The following is a 17,955-nucleotide window of genomic DNA, read 5'->3' as shown; positions in this document are numbered from 1 at the left end:
TTTTTTCAATTGGAATAATGATTTTAAAGTTTGAAATATACACCTTGTATTGTTTATCCATTTACCTGTTTCTATAGGGATATATATGTCTTGTTTCAACTGGGCAGATATTATGAAAACAGCTGTTCTATATGATTGTTATGTTTTCATTACCCTTAAATACCTAGAAATGAAATGGTTGAGTTGTAAGGTGCATTTATGTCAAACTTTTTAAGAAATGTCAAACCTCAGTTACTTTTTCAAAGTGGTTATACTGTTTTACATTCCAACCAGCAGTACATCACATCTTCGTCAACAGCTGGAATTGTCATTATCTTAAATTTTGGTCATTATAATGGGTATGTAGTGATTTTTCATTGTGACTTAATTTTCAAATCCTTGCTAATTTTATTTGTCTTTTTTTCCCTTGAGGATTTTGACACTTAATCTTTTTATCACAAGAAGTAATTTTTTTAACCTCTCATAGGAGATATATTTCCATGGGAATACAAACAAATGAATTGTAATTCCTAGTACAGTTGACCCTCTATATACATGGATTCAACCAACCAAAGACAGAAAATATTTAGAACAAAAAGAATTGCATCTGCACTGTATATATATACATCATTGTCAGCATTATTCCCTAAATAACATAACTATTTGCATTGCACTTACATTGTAATAGGTATTATAAGTAATATAGAGATTATTTAAAGTTGTAGGAATATGTATTCAGGCTATAAATTTGGGTATGGGAGGTAGAAGTCCTGCTATCAAACCCCTGTGGATACCAACAGGCATCCATATTTTGAAATCAAGACGGTGGTTAAGTATAAACCCTGTAGATAGTGCTCTTATCATGTCCTTCCTTTTTTTCTGGCTACAATATGTAATTTATCACACCACTTTGATGCTTTCTCTGCAGTAATTAAGGCCCAATGTAGATGATTTCTACATACTGAAAAAGGAAATAGTATGTTAAACATAACTGAGTCAACACAGCAGCTACTAAGAAAAATAGGGTTCCTGAATATTTAAAAAATGATAAAAAGAAAATTATTACATTACTGAGTTCTTCAAAGCCTATTCCTAGGGAATTTTCTCTTCTCACATTCTTCACTTTGTTTTGATGATATCATTGATTCCCAAGGCTTTAATACAACTTATTCAGAGATGATGCATGATTTGTTTCTACCCCAGAAGTTTACGCTGAGTTCTAGATACATGTATACAACTTAGAGTTAAAAAGGGTACCTTAAATTCCAATTTACAAAGCAAACAAAAACTAATCAGCCAATAGAAAAATAATGAATGATGTCTCCCAGCTCCATACACCCATTGTTTTGCTCATCTTTAGGTATAACCTATTTCAGTGAATGCCCTTATAAATTATCCAGTTCTATAAACCAGAAATTGAGGTTATTCTTTATCTCCCCCACATCTGATCAGCACCCCACCTGCCACTTTTACTTTCTAAGATGTTAATTGAGTCTTGCTATCTTAGTTTTTAGTGCTAATATGCTAGACTAAATCATTATTATCAGTTGCTTGAACTGCTGACAGTGTCTACTCATTGGTCTGCCATTATTGTCCACACTGCAGACAAATGATCTTGAAAGGCAAATATCACAACCCTTAATCCTGCCATGAATCTTTATAGAAAACTTCCACACACACATACTCCTTCTAGTCCAATTGGCTTGGTTCTAGTGAATTCCACCAAAATTTTAGCTGAGATAATAATAATCTATGCAAATTTCCAAAATACTGAAGAGGAGGCAGTACTTTCCAATTCACTCTGTGAGGCCTCTATTGCCTCACAGGTAAATATATAACAAGAAAAAATTACAAACTAATATCCCACTAACCATAGCTACAAAATTCTGAACAAAATTTTAGCACATGGAATCCAGCAATATATTAAAATTATAACACATCATGACTAAGTGGTTTATCCCAGGAACACAGGATTATTTAAAATTCCAAACCCCTAGGCTGGTGCCGTGGCTCAATAGGCTAATCCTCCGCCTTGCAGCACCAGCACACCAGGTTCTAGTCCCGGTCAGGGTGCCGGATTCTGTCCCGGTTGCCCCTCTTCCAGGCCAGCTCTCTGCTGTGGCCAGGGAGTGCAGTGGAGGATGGCCCAAGTGCTTGGACTCTGCACCCCATGGGAGACCAGAATAAGTACCTGGCTCTGGCCGTGGCGGCCATTGGAGGGTGAACCAACAGCAAAGGAAGACCTTTCTCTCTGTCTCTCTCTCTCACTGTCCACTCTGCTTGTAAAAAAAAAAAAATCCAAACCCCTGTATGAATCAACTAAGAAAAATAAATCATTTTAACATAGAAAAGACTTCTGACCAAATATAATATCTAGTCCTGATTAAAACAAAACAAATAACAGCTCTCAGCAAAATAGAAGAAAATTTCCTCAACCTGATAAGGAAACTCTTTGTGAAACCTGCAGCTGAGTCCATGAGGGAAAAGGACCGAATACTTTCCCTTTAATAATAGACACAGATGAGGAATATCCACTCTCATTGTTTCTTTTCTTTCTTTCTTTTTAATTGAGAGGAAGAGAGAGAGGGAGAGGGGAGGCAGAGGGAGAGGGAAGGAGGGGAGGAGAGGGGAGAGGAGGGGAGGCGAGGAGAGAGAGGAGAGAGAGACACAATAGCTGGGGCTGGGCTGGGGCTAAAACTGGGTGGCAGGATCCTAATTACCTGAGCTATCACCACTGCCTCCCAGGATCTTCACTAGCAGGAGAAGCTGGAGATAGGAGCTTGAACCAAGTATTAAATCCAGATACTGCAACAGGGGATGGATGGAAAGTTGGAGTCTCCTGCCAAAAAGGGTCTTCAAGGGAAGAGTTACTGATGCAGTCCTCTGAGGGGTCTTTTTTCTTACTAGATTAGGAAGCTGGCTTGATTGGTTGGCTGGGATGCTGATGAGGCTTGAAATTATGCCACTTCCAATAGCCCATTAAATCTTAGGGTGCTAAAAAAATAAATATATACATAAATATACATAATAAATACATTTAGGATATATTAATATATAAATTATATATTAATATATTATTTATAATAGTATATATCATATAACATATAATAATACATAATTGTATATTATATATAATTATATATAATATACAACATTATATGTAATTTTGTATATAATATATAATAATATATCAATACATATTGTATAAATAGAATACAATTATAATATATTGATATATATTAATGTGTAAAATACAAAATATATTAATATATGAATTGATATATTATAAATTAATAATAGCTATATATTTATGATATAGATATCTGACATCTTAAGTGCTAGGCCAAATGTCCATCCTCACTCTGATTTATGTCTGCAGCATAAATCCAGACATTTTAGCCAGCATCATCGGTCAAGAAAAAAAAAAATTGGGGGCTGGCACTGTTGCACAGTGGGTTAAAGCCCTGGCCTGAAGCGCCGGCATCCCATATAACTGCCGGTTCAGGTCCTGGCTGCTCCTCTTCCCATCCAGCCCTCTGCTATGGCCTAGGCCATAAGAAGATGGCCCAAGTCCTTGGGTCCCTGCACCTCCATGGGAGACCCAGAAGAAGCTCCTGGCTCCTGGCTTCGGATCAGTGCAGCTCCGGCCATTGCAGCCATCTAGGGAGTGAACCAGTGGATGGAAGTCTTTTCTCTCTCTCTGCCTCTCCTCTCTCTGTGTAACTCTGGCTTTCAAATAAATAAATCTTTAAAAAATAAAGTAGAACTCCGATATGGGATGTAGGTGTCTCAATTGGTACCTAAATCTGTAGTCATTCATTTTTTTCTCCCTATCTTTTTAAAATTGTAAGTTCTTAATAATGAAAAGTTCCAATTTATTAATTTATTCCTTTATGGTGCATACATTTGTTTTATTTTTTTAAATCTGTGCGTAACCCAAGGTCACAAAGATGCTCACCTCTGATTTTTTCTTTTTTTTAAGATTTATTTATTTATTTGAAAGTTTATTATAAGTTCCATTTATAATAGCATAAAATGAAATAATTGGGGAAATCTGATGGACTATGTGAAAAAGAGTTTTGTGCTGAAAAATACAGATTATTGCTGAGAAAAATTAAAGTTTTAAAAGAAAAAGAAATACTGGCTCATGGGTCAGAAGAATCAGCAGTGTTTTAAGATGCTCATTCTCTCCAAACTTATTTAGAAATGTTATACTACATTGCCTTCCCAGGCCATATCAGAGAGCTGAATTAGAACTGGAGCAGCCAGCACTCAAACCAGCACCCATATGGAATGCTGGCACTGCAGGTGGTAGCTTTACCTGTTATGCCACAGTGCCGGCCCCAATATCAGAACTCTTGATTCGAGTCCTGGCTATGCTGCTCTGATCCAGCTTCCTGCTAATGTGCACCCTGGAAGGAAGCAGATGATGGCTCAAGTACTTGGGTCGCCGCCACTCACTTCGGAGAACCAAACTGAGTTTAGATCTACTGGCTTCAGCCTGGCCTAGCCCTGTCTATTATCCTTTCTCTTTCTCTTTCTCTTTCTCTTTCTCTTTCTCTTTCTCTTTCTCTTTCTCTTTCTCTTTCTCTTTCTCTTTCTCTTTCTCTTTCTCTCTCTCTTTCTCTTTCTCTCTCTCTGTCTCTCTCTCTCCCTCTCTCTCTCCTGCCTTTCAAATAAAAATGTGAGTATATAAAATAGAAGTCTTTAGTACAGACTAAAGAACTCTCAAAACTCAATAAGAAACAACTCAATTTCAAAGATAAGCAAAAATATTGAATAGATGCTTTGCCAAAACACCCCCCCCCAAAAAAAAAAACACATGGTAAAAGATGTTCAATATCTTTAGTCATTAGGGAAATGCAAATTGAAACTACAATGAAACATTTCTATACATCTCTTAGAATGACTAAAATGAAAATGAACAGCAAAAGCAGGTGCTGGCAAAGATGAGGATGGAGTGGATTCTCATGCACTCCTTGTGAGAATGTTAGATGATACAACCATTTTAAGAAACAGTTCAATAGTATCTTTAAAATGTGAACATATATCATGTGATCAAATATAACCCACTCCTAGAAAAAAAAGAAAATATATGTCCATACACTTTTTTTTTTTTAATTTATTTGACGGATAGAGTTAGACAGTGAGAGAGAGAGAGAGAGAGAAAGGTCTTCCTTCCACTGGTTCACTCCCCAAATGGCTGCCATGGCCAGAGCTATGCCAATCTGAAGCCAGGAGCCATGTGCTTCCTCCTGGTCTCCCATACGGGTACAGGGCCCACGCACTTGGGCCATCCTCCACTGCCTTCCTGGGCCACAGCAGAGAGCTGGACTGGAAGAGGAGCAACTAGGACAGAATCCAGTGCCCCCACCAGGACTAGAACCCAGGGTGCCGGTGCCGCAGGCAGGTTGACTGTCCTTATAATAAAGGAAGAAAACACCATCCCTATAAAAGGCATATATCATGCATTGCACCATAAGGTAGTTTTCTCACAGTGATCTTATTTTAAGCAAACAGGAAGTGGAAGTTTGGCTTTGCTATCCTGAACACTTTGATGTCACCAAGGAATTTATTCATCTTGCTTACAGTTTATTAAAAGAAAAAGAGAAAAATTTTGGCATAATCTTAAGTCTGTGATATGTAGCTGAAAGTTGGACGAGACATCTGATATCTTCAAAATGTCAGGAGAGTAACTATGTTATTGAGTAGTCATTTCATTTAATTGGGCATGATTAGCTGAAGGCCCCTGCCTGCTACTTAATAGAGCCCGTGTTCTTCTAGATAAGTAAGTCACCTCATTTAGTTCATGCAGCCAGAAGAGCCATCTATTGTTCAGATGAAAGGCAGCTGATAAGGAAAATCTATTTGTAGTAGAGAAGCACACAGTGGCTATGTAAACTCCTTTTTAAAAAGCCATGTCTTTGTCACAATTTCCCCCTGAATTGCTGCTCTCAAAGTTAAGTCTGATTTAGTATGTTTTTGACAATGAACAATTTGCTTTTGTTTCACAGATGGGCAAATACAATATAAAAATAGAATTAGTGATATGGGAATTTTGTTGTATGTGGTGCACATTTATTTAAAATAACTTTCTTGGCCAGTTTTGATGTATAATGAATGAATAAAAGAGTGAGTGAATGAATGACTATTATTAAGATTTCATTAATAATATTTGCCGAGAATTTTGACAGTTACTTTCAAATATGATATTTTAGTTAATCAGCAGATAGTATTTGATATATGTGTTATTGTTCAACAAACTCCTCTGTTGTTTCAGTGGATGAGCAAATTAACTGTCAAGGAGTTTAACTGACCAACTCACAGTTATATAGCAAGTGTCAACACTTGGTTTTGAACTCAAGACCCAAATTTTATCCTTTTAACACTGAAATCAAATTTAGTGAACAATATATCCTAAGGAGAATTATTTTTTATTTGAATTTTGCTACAAAAGAAGTTATCAGAATTGGTACAGTAGATAGTGTTCTGGAACTGCTGTGAGAAAGGGTAAAAGTAACTATCATGAGAAATCTTAAAGGTAAGAGTTTATTTGACCTTATTAAGATGAAGACAATAATTACTTCAAAACACTTGCTGCTAAAACAAAATGTCAAAATTGACTCTGAATCAATGGGCTGGCATTTCTTCAACAAAGGACATATTCCTTCTAACCAGAGGATGAAGTAAAGGATTGATCAGGAGACAAAAATCTAAACTAGCTCACTTATGATCTAGGTGAAAACTCCCTGACTTATATATTCATTTGTTCTTCATTCATTTATTGACTAAGCATTCATAATGTAAGTAAAGCAAGAAAACTATTTCTAGAAAAGGTTAAGGAAATACACTATATGTGACTCAAACAAAAATCGATCAGTGATAAAATGTGACTAGCCTAAAAAGTCTGTAGTAGGGGAAATACAAGTGAAAATAGAAGGCTCAGAAATTACAGAGAACACAGAGTTGATGAACTTGGGGGAAACATGACAGATATTCCAGTCAGTTAGTATGCGACCTGACAAAACCTCACTGCAGTTGTATGCTGCTCAGTAAGAGAAGCACAAAACACACTGAGTATGAAGAGAGTCACTGGGAGAGTAAAAGTTATGAATAAATGCTAAAGGAAGATTGTTCAGTATAAAGAAATTATATGTATCAAATGAGTCAAGTTGGTTTATTCCTTCCTATTTATCTTTTTTGAAAAAAAAAATCAGGAATAAACACAGCACCCCTCCAATCTGAGTGTCTACCACAAACTAGATAAGGAAGATATATATTTTGTAATACATTGTCTCATTTAAGCCTTATTACAATCCTATAGCAACAATATCATTTTACAGAGCAGGAAATGCTACTTTGTAGAAATTAACTAGATTGGTCAGGTATTCTTATGTACATTTAGTAGTAGTAAATTATGTATACTTTCCTACTGTTAGGAAGAGCTACTTTTAGCTCTCGTCACAAAGTAACAAAGTAATCTCATTAATTAATTTGTAAATGCATTGATCACAGAAAAAATCTTTATATACCTCACTGCCTTACATATGCAGGAAATTAAATGTTAAAAACATAGCTTGTTTTCCATGACTTACTGATGAATTACTTGCATGAAAACATTTTTACTAAAGATTAAATAAGAGTAAGTGGACTGCAATGTGCAGTGAAAGGTAAGAGAAAAAAAAGGATATAAAGATTCACACACCTATTAGTGGCAAAACCTAGTGTGTTTAACTCCAAAGTTAATATTATTTTCTAAATTTACAATACATTCTTTATAGGGATATTCAGAAGACTTTCCTCAAAGAGTTACTAAGTTAAAAAGTCTTAGGGAAAGTAGATGAAAATTTGGAATATATTAGCTGTATGTGACACTCAGAATGGCCTTCTTGTTAAGAGCTTGAATCCTCAAGTCAAATACCTTGGCTATAAATCCCAGTTCTATCACCCAACTAAGCTATGATCTCTTGTAATATTGCTTCCTGTAATTTCTCCTCCCTTCCTCTAAGGAGATTACCTTTCCCCATCCAATGGCATCAAGTTGGCCACACAAAAGTCCTTGGAAAATCATATATGAATAGGAAGATGTTTTTGTTGTCTGACCAAAAGTTTTAAGAGTCTGCATTCTCAGCCATTGGCCATTTTTCCTTCTACTTTGTGAACATTATGTTTCTTATGGGGCTGCTATTCTGTGCATGGAACAGCATCGCCCCCTGTTAACAGTCAAGCCACAACATCTAACATGAGATAGAAATAAACATCTATTGTTGAAAGTTATCAGTTTTTAAAATTTGATTGATTTACAGTATGCCAGTTTTGTTATATTAGTCAAGTTAATTAATCCCTCTGTGATTCTGTTTCATTTTTTATTACAATTGAGTGGTTGCAATATTAAATAAGTTAATACAGATTTTAAAAAAACTTGTATCAGTAATGTATGGTAATATTTTTTCTGAAAAAAATAATTCTTTGTAGTATTTGCCAATTTACATGGTCTCAGTACTCCCTCTGACTGATTCAAAGCTACCAGCATGCTATCTCTGAATGGGTAGGGAGTTAGAAAGAGGTAGACATGCTCTACCCTCACCAATAGGATCTGGTTCTAGCACACTGTTAAATTTAGACAGTGTACTTCACAAGCACTAAATTAGTGAGTAGCAAGTAATATACACTTTAGAAGGGTTTGTTGTCTGAAGATAAGTGATAGAACAAAATGGCTTCTCAAATTTCTTTTAACATTCTTAAGAACATGTATTTGGAAGTCAATGCAAAGAAACTGCATTAGAAGTCAACTGAGAGATAATATGGTATCCTCATTTCATCTTAATCGACAAGGGGAATGAGATTTAGGCTGAGTAGCTTGCTCCAAGTCACACAGTCAGGAAGAAGTACTAAGCCTTCAAATGTCAATCTCCTCTTTTTCCTTCCAACATGAACAAGCTCTATTTAAAAACTGCTATGGAAAGGATTATCAAAAAAAGAAACAGATGAGTAGCTAATGCCCCCTACCTTGTCCCAATTTCTGATTAGGAATAATAATAACAAGAAATAAAAGATCAAGATGAAACCTGGATCACATTTATTGATACTACTGTTTTTATGATTATGAGTTGATTTTGAGGAAATTTTCATTAGGAAAATGGTTTAATACTGTGTAGCTGTAATGTATCATTTTATAAAATGATGATTATTAGGAAGAACTGTAAATGTTATCAATCATTTAAATATCTAATTAAGGTTAGTTATTTTGACAATTAAAATGAATTCATCATCTTCTGGCATTGTCTAGTAATATCTTCTCCTAAAAATACTGCAGTACACCCCCATGCAGTATACTCCCAAATTAGTGCTTTTCAGACCAATGATGAATGTGTTCATGTCTTAAGGTAACAGTGATTCATTTTGTAGCAGAGTGGTTACTGACTGTAACTATGGAATGCATTGTTATGACAGTGCTTTCCCCCCTTCCTTCTCCTTTTCAGTTCACCCCAAAGCTATTATTGAGAGTCAAGAACTAAGAGAAAGCATTTTATCAAAAGCATATAAGCAAATATCAGATAAATACAAATACACACAGATGTATGTGAATGTGAGGGTACACATAAGGAAATGTAGAGATAAATGAACTCTCATCAATTAAAGTTAATCATAAAAGGTCAAGTAAATGAAATACATATTTTGTTTCATGTTTTGTCATTTGGTTTAATCAGTCTAAACCAGCACAAACTATAAAATGGGAAATAACTTGAACATAGCAGCCTTTAAAGCTGCCCTAGAATAGAAGGTCAGCCTTAGTTTGGATAATTCATTAGGGAAACACTGTGTTAGATATTATTGGAACATCACAATATAGAGCATACAATACTTTTGGGGTGTTTGAAATCCAAATTACAGGCTAATGAATAAGGGAAATATTGTACAACATTTTTAGAATCTATTGTCATTTGAAAAAAAAACATAATTATAGCCACTCTGTAGGTGGAAATGCTCACACAGTCACACATTTTATGGTAACATAAAGAGATAAAATGCTAAGAAATACACTTAATCTGTAAATGTGATTTTAAGATTTCTCATTCAGCCTCAGACCAGAGTTCTGCTTCTAAAATGTGACATGGTATGTTTAAATACATACATATCAGAGCTCTTGAGTCCCAGGAGCCCCCAGATATTCACTAGATTGAATCAATCCTGATTCATAATAGAGAAATCAACTAGATAAAGATGTCTGCATTTAGGGTAAGAATTTCAAAGCCTGAAGCATGGCTGCCCTCTTTAGTCAGAACCAGATTTAACTCAACTTTGATGGTCTTTTTATGCTGATTATTGTTCATACTTCCTTCCATATTGACTTCCTTTCAAAGAAGTCTTAATTTGATAGGCAGGACCCATTTTCCTCTCCCAAGGTGGTGGGGGGAGTGATCAAAAATAGATTCTTTAATGTTCTTGGTCTGTGAGATGGTAATAAAGGATTGGGCATGAGAACCTATATTTTTAATCAGAATCTAGGTAATTTAGTCACAATTAAGTTTTCTTGAACTTGCAGCAGAAGACTCATGTATTTTGGATTATAGATAGGTGAAAAAAATTTATAAGTCACTGCATTTGACTTGATTTAGAAGTTACATTGTTCTTTATTTCTCACTGGAACCTTCCAACTTGATAAGCAGAAGCCATATAGAAATATTGGGACTCTTCTTAGAATAAGTGGTCTGGGATTCTGGTAGAACTGCATCAGGATGACAGTGTTGCAGCAAATTTTGCAATGGATATCTAGGACTATGCTGTTACTGTATTTTAGTTGGGATCTGAGGTTAGTGTCCAGTTACAGAGAGACTTGGAAATAGCACATTTATGTTACTGTGGCAGGCCTGACCCTTCCTAAATAAATCCGTAGACTTTGGAACTGGCTTTTGGAGATGTCTGTAATGTCTCCTGTAATGTCACTGTTTCAGCTACCTCAGTTACTTCTCTTTGAACCACACCTTCTTGGCTTATTGATTGTCTCACTTGGGTAAGTGATGTAACCTTCAGGGATTCAGTTCTTCCACCAGAAAAAATTGTGGCCAGTAATAGCTACCTCTCAGGCTAGCACGTGATGTAAGCTCTAATTTAGGTAGAGTGGCTGCTATGTAGTGGAGTATACCACAGAAAAGCATTGTTCATTTTTATCTAGTCTTTGTGGCAACTGCAGGGTTGGGGTTAATAGTCCCACTTTCCAAATATGCAGAGGCTCAGATAATGTATACTACTTACATAAAGCCATACTCCACACCAGAACCACAGCCTGATTCCAAACCCTGATGTCTTGCTCTCTTTGCACTAACCATCTGTGCGGCATAGTGCCAAACACCCAGGTGGCACCCTTAGAGTGCTAGGTTACACACCTCTTACCCCACACCTTTCTTGTCACGTGGAGGGGAGGGGTGTCTCCAATAAGTAAATTTGCAGCTGTGCCAACCCCATGCTGATCTTTTTGCAATTTTCATATCCTCAGTTAAAACAACAATAATAAAGCATCTGTCAGTTTTGTCATTCATGCTTCCAGACCAACATAAATACTTCTGGGACTTTTGGAAATCTATAAGACTTCAAGGTTGGGAAAGGGAGGACGTTTCCTTTTTGTTTTTGAATGATGTTGTATCTGAGAAAGCCTTGGTACTGGGGCTACTTCTGCTACCCAGGAAATGAGTAGGCTCGCTATCCCCAGAAGTCAAGGGTATAGGGCACTACCGAAACCCTTTCCAGCCCAATCCCTTTGCTGGCCAACCTCAGCCCACTCCCCATCCGCATCCCCACCCCCAAGCCCGCACACCGTTGTCAGAGGGCGGGGAGGATGCTCCCTGCAGGGTTCCGGGCTGGCTGGCCTCTCCTTCCCGAGAACTCGGCCTCGGAGGTCTACACGCTGGCGGCAGTGGCGATGGGGCCCAAGTGTGGTCTCGGGGTCACGTCAGCGTGGGGAGGTCCCGTGCGCCGACACCAGGGACTCCTCGGGGGCACTGAGCGCGCCCGCCGGCTGGCGTACGCTGGCGAGCACCGCGCTCCCTCCCACTCCCGGCCCCTCCCTCCCACCCCACTTGCCCGGCCAGCGCTCCCCACCGTGACTCTGGATTGCTGCAAGCCACTGGCTTTTTACCAAATCAGGAGCTGCAGTATGTTTTTCTCCCCCCTTCGGAGGGAATAATTCCAGCCCCCTTCAGCTCGCATGACAATCTTGTGTGACTGGAGCGAGTAGGCGGATACATCCTTTTACATGCTAATACTGCCCCACCTCCTTTGAACCCTCCTCTAAGCTCCTCGCTTCCTTTTATTTTTATTTTTTGTTGTTTTATTTATTTATTTATTTTATCTCCCCCCAATTCATCATAAGGTGGGGGACCCTCTTTGGTCCTTTCCTCCCCCCAGGCCTCATTCCCCAGGGAAGGGAGACCCCGAGATTCCCGGTACTTGCCCGCGGCGTTGCTTCCACCGGGGCTTCAGGATGGCTGCGCTGGGCACAGGGGGCAGTGATCGAAGCGGCGGCTCGGTCTAGGCTGTCGCTCCATGTGCTGGCCGAGCACCACGTTGGGGTCTCCCAGCGAACTGCCACTGCCGCAGCCCAGAAGGAATGTGCCCTGTTGTTAAGGACCCTGACTGTTTTACACCAATGATTTGCCACTGCAAAGTTGCTTGCACCAACAACACTTTGTCGTTGATGTTTGGATGCAAGGTAGGAAGAGGTTCATGTCTTTTTAATGCATGCTGCCTCCCTTGGGGGTTGCGAACAATTCCTTTTGTTGTTTGTTTATGTGTCTGCCTGCTGGGAGAGTGACTGAAACTAAGACTGCTCTGCCCTCTCCGGGATGCTGGCCCGGTTTGGGGGCCAAGAGAACCGCACTGATTATTCCAGCGTCCGATGTTAGGCTGATAACTCGGTGGTGACAGGACCCTGGTCGCTAACATGCAAAGGCTTCAAGAACAGATACGGCTTGGAAAGGGGGCGCCTTAGGTGGCTGTCTGCTTGGCATCTGTTATGCATTTAGCTAGTGGCTCCTGGCAGCTGAGTTGGGAGCTCTTGAACTTATCGCGGGTTACCACTGCCTGGAGCCCCACCAACCTGTCTGGCCCACCGATGGGAGAAGCTGGATTGGTAGATGCAAAAAACCACAGATGAAATTAAACACATCCGTTTGCAATTTGGCACTTTTTAAAATAAGGAGCATGTTATTTATATTTTTAGATAGAATATCAGGAGCTAGATTCATGTTGCCCCAAATGTTGTGGTGTTCTCTGAGTTTATACAATCCACTTGAAATCAACAAGCAGGAATTTCATTAAGAAAGTGGCACAGTTAGGGAAGTTTGTAACAAATAACAGTCCCATCCCAGATTTTTGTAAAGGAGATTGGTGTTCCCAACGAAATGAGGTTTGAAGGTTTTTGAATCAGGTTACCATTCTTCGTGCTGGTTGAAATATGTTAATGGTACTTTCTTGTTGGACTTGATGATGCACTCCCTGAAAATTATGTCTGGAACTTGGTATTTGAACAGACTTGGCCCATGAGAACTCAGAGTGCATGCTCCGTTGCTCATAGACACAACCCCTCACTTTTTTTCACTGTGAAAAGTTGGTTTTCTCCACTCCATTCGTATAAACTGCTTCTTGTGGCCACTGTGGTGATTCACTCAGGAGAGGGACAGTGAGGAGGGGGGCAGTATTCATTTGTAATACCTGAAAATTCACTTCTTTAAGTGAATAAAAATCCCATTGTTCTGAAAGATTACACCAGAGACTACACTAGGCAGCTGGTATACACTTTAGGCAGTAAAGTTAATGAAACATGCACATTCAACTTCATGTATAGTGGACAGAGGAGGGGTATGCTTAGTGGAAAAATTGGGAATCAGGCCTGTCTTATACTGGCTATACCTAGAGAATCTTCATTTTTCTTTGCGCCCCAGGTTTTCTCCTATAAAATGAGTGGTGTGGATGAGATGATCTCTGAGACCCTCTCCAGCTCTGACATTCTCTGATGATGTCTTTTGTAAAATCATTTAATGGTAAAGTTATGGCCAAATATTTATATTTTTATTCAGTATGATAGGTTGCACCTTAGGGTCAATCAAAAATATTTCTCATACTCAAAATCACCTAAATGTTCCTCTTGAAACCTCAGAAGAGGTCTTAGAATTGCTGGGAGTGTGTGCTCATCACTGTCAGGGAGATGGATGTGAGTGAACACCACCAATAACTGGTCAGATACTCTCTGCACACAACTCACTGCCCTCCCCCATGCTTTTATCCACTCTCTCTTTTAATTGCATTCACAGCAGCATCTTAGCAATGGCTACTGTTTAAAATTCATTCTCATGAATGTACGAGAATTGCTTTGCAGTGCTAAATGATTACTAACAAAGGTGAATTATTTGTCAAGGGAGATTAAACACAAGCTAATAATCAAATAAGATAAGCTATTAGTGTGGAGAATGTTGAATAATCATTCAGGACTTCAAGCTCATTTTCAAAGAAGTTTCTTCTAGGCTGTTATATTTTCCCATGATTTTCAAAGTATATTGAATAAGGGTATAACTGTAAGTACACACATTTTTTAAGATTGAGGAATTATAGTAGTTTGACTTCCTTTAAGTTCTTTCCGTGCTATAGTGTAGTAGACTTACTTTCTGAGAAATACATGTAAATAAATTGAAATGCCAAAATAATATGTGTTGATAGACCTTGTTTCTTTGGAAAATACATTAATTCTCCATGAAAATAAGTCATAATTTTAGAGATTCTGTCCCATCCTTTTATATTAAGTGTTTGAATAAAATAATTCTTAAAACCCTAAATTGTGAGAACAACTATAATACAATAACCATACTTAGTAGGTAATTATGGATTGATTGCTGATGGGTAGTTCTCACCTTAAAATCTTAGGCATGGAAAGAATCCTAGAAACTTCTACTCTAGACCTCTTCTAGCAAAGTTCCTCAACACTATCTCATAGATGACAGCAAAATGAATATAATGTGGAAAATTTGCTGATCAGACATGCTTGGGTTTCAAAATTAGGTCTTGCATTTATTAGATAAATGATTTCTCTGAGTCCAAGTTATTTTTCTATGATATGTGCTGTTTATGCAGAACATCAGAATCATTTACATATTGATAGAGCATTGACAAAATGAAGTATATTTACAGGAATTAGTTGAAAACTTATACTGTTATTCCATTTGATCAATAAATCAGCATTTAACACATAACGAATGTCAGATATTTGTTACATGAAAATGAGTAGCTCTTGTCCTCTCAGGTTTTTAAGTCAAATAATGTGGCAGATGACTATATTACTTGCAATACTGATTTGAAGAAAATATATGAAGGATTTTGGTTGACTATTTGAAAAATGACAGTGCAATATACATAATTATTGAAAGAAAGAAAAAACTCATGTAGACATAGATGTCAATTGGGAGCTTCCAGAAACATTCATTTATTCCAGTACTATCCAGGAAGCATGAAAATAATATTATGAAGGATATTAATTTTCCAACCAGAAAGATAAGTCTAAAACACTGTTACTTTTTAGGGCAGATTGTGGGTTTCAAATATACTAACTAAAACTGTTGTTATCCGTAACCTATTAATGGCATGTAGGATGCTGAGTAACCTGAGCTTTCAAAGTAGAGATTTCAAATTGTCTTTTTTGTCATTATCCATCTCCAGGATCTTGCTGTGTCCTGGATGCCATTCAATTTAGTTATATATTTACATAGATGAATGACTGTACATGTGAAAAGTCTGCCAAGTTCCATCCCAGGCACTGTGCTAAGCAATAGAGATATATATGTAACTATAATACCATTTTTTTTTCTTCCAGGAATTCCAAGTCTATTAGAGGAGTTAATTTTACTCCCTTTGCTAAAATGAAGAATACCCACAGTCCAACCTGACTTTAAAGCCTCAGGGGAGAGACCAAAATACCCTTGTTCCAAAAAGAATTTTTCCATTGTATCCATTGACATTACTATATAGTGCTGTTTATGGGAATGGACTTTGCATGGAGAAGAAATATTTCTAAAATATTTCCCCAACCCTTCATAGTAGTTTTCGTGTCATTACCAGAAAATATGCAATGACTTTATGTCCACTTATTTGTGTTTTCTCCACTTGCAAAGACCTAGGTTCCTAATGTAATTCCAACACTCAGCGTGTATGTGATTTCTCTTTGCATTGTCTTACTCATAGCTATATTGCAAAGATCAGAAGTCACTATGTATCTCACTCCTTTCATTCTTCCTTTTCCAGTCACCAACATTTCCAAGGTAAAAACGTCCAAACTAAAAAAGTGGAATACTTGTTATTTTTCCCAATATTGTAAAAAGTACTTCATAAACTCATAAGCTCTGCAATCATCCCTTTGCTTTACTCTGTTAAATAAAAGGGAGATGTGATGGAAGGTGGACTTATGTTAAAATAATGGACAAAGTACTTAATATACATTATTCAAATAAGACATAAAAATGGCCAACAAGTATATAAAAAAGTGTTCAACATCACTAATCATCAGGGAATGACTAATTAAAATAACAATTACATATCACCTTTTCTGTTAGGATGTTGTCATAAAAAAGATAAGAGATTAAACTCTTGTACATTAATGGTGGGAATTTAAGTTGGTGCCATCATTATGAAAAACAGTACAGAGGTTCCTACATAGAAAAAAGTATAACTACCATATGACCCCCAGCAATCTCCTTTCTGGATATATATACCCAAAGGAAATAAAATGAACACCTTTTAGAGATATCTGTATTCTCATGTTCATTACAGCATTATTCACAATAGCCAAGATATAGAAATGACTTAAGTGACCATGAATAGACACATGAATACAGAAAGTGTGATTATATATGTGTATATGTGTAAGTATATGTGTGTTTGTCACCCAACATTTTCAAGACAAAACAGACAAACAATGAAAAGTGGAATATTTGTTATTTTTCCTAATATCCTAAAATATTTTATAAACTATCACATGCTCTAATAGTTTATTATAATATATGTATGTATACATATATAGATATGTAAGCCCAAGTTAATACATCCATTCACTGTGCAGACATAAATATAGAAAGCATGTTATACACTCTAAATATATACATTTGTTAATATAATAGTTCAACTGAATCAAACTATCAATCCTAGGCTACCTTAGGTGCCTTTAATATTCTGTTTGATGAATTAGGATAGTGAAGAGTTCTTGAAAATGTCATTCAATCCTAGAACTTGTTTTGACCCATGAATGTTTGGACATTTCATAGACTGCCCTTAAAGGAAAGAAATCACCTAGCAGAAAGTAATCTTCTTTTTTTTTCCAATGCTTATCCTTTCTAAAAAGAGGAGAGGGGAAGTAAGGAGGAGATTAAAATGGAAAACAAAATAATAAAAAAAGAATCAAAAGGAGAAAGTGATGAATTGTGGGTGTAAAGAAGAAAAGGGAAAGAGAAAGAATTTGGTTTGATTAAACATCTAAGCACTATCAATGATATTTGAGTTTTATTTCTTCTAGTATCCTTATTATCAGGCAAACAAAGAGGAGTGGGGAAAAAAAAGGAAAATACTGTATAACAACTGGAAGTGAACAAAGGGCAGAAAAAGGAAAAGAGAAAAGGGAAGTAGGTTGTGGGCTCCCAACCTCCGGAAGGTGCTATTTCACTCACCCAAGTTAGAGGGAGTGTCAGCACCTCACCGGTGGACAGTTCCGTGGAGCCCACTAGCTCTCTCAGCACTTCGCAGACCTCCTTCTCCCACTTAGAATGTCTATGACAGAACAGTAGTTTTGTTTGCTCATTTGTTAAGTGTGGCCAATTTTGTTGTAAAACAGTAATGGTCTCAGAGGATTCTTCAGTTGATATATCACTATGTATGTTATTTGTTCTGTGTGCTTTATAAATGTCACCTTAATTAATCATCCAAAGTACCCTTTGAGATGGG

The 17,955-nt window shown here is 37.2% G+C and overlaps 1 protein-coding gene across 16 annotated transcripts in view; it reads left to right on the top strand.

Annotated features, from left to right (window-relative positions):
* Positions 1-17,955, top strand: part of DLG2 (discs large MAGUK scaffold protein 2) — a 2,256,157-nt gene that overhangs the window by 904,942 nt on the left and 1,333,260 nt on the right. For 2 of the 16 annotated variants that reach the window (XM_070076198.1, XM_051821209.2), the window contains exon 1: positions 11,829-12,688. The exons of 12 other annotated variants lie outside the window; for them this stretch is intronic. In XM_070076198.1, coding sequence (XP_069932299.1) covers positions 12,587-12,688 — 102 coding nt within the window. In that variant the 5' untranslated portion in view covers positions 11,829-12,586. Of the gene's footprint in view, positions 1-11,828; positions 12,689-17,955 lie in introns of those variants that run through there. 2 more of the 16 variants (XM_051821241.2, XM_051821225.2) reach the window with 1 other exon arrangement.

This window comes from Oryctolagus cuniculus, chromosome 1 (assembly GCF_964237555.1).
Source record: "Oryctolagus cuniculus chromosome 1, mOryCun1.1, whole genome shotgun sequence".
Classification (NCBI taxonomy): domain Eukaryota; kingdom Metazoa; phylum Chordata; class Mammalia; order Lagomorpha; family Leporidae; genus Oryctolagus; species Oryctolagus cuniculus.
The sequence above is the reverse complement of the archived record's forward strand: the minus strand, read 5'-3'. Positions and strand labels throughout refer to the sequence as shown.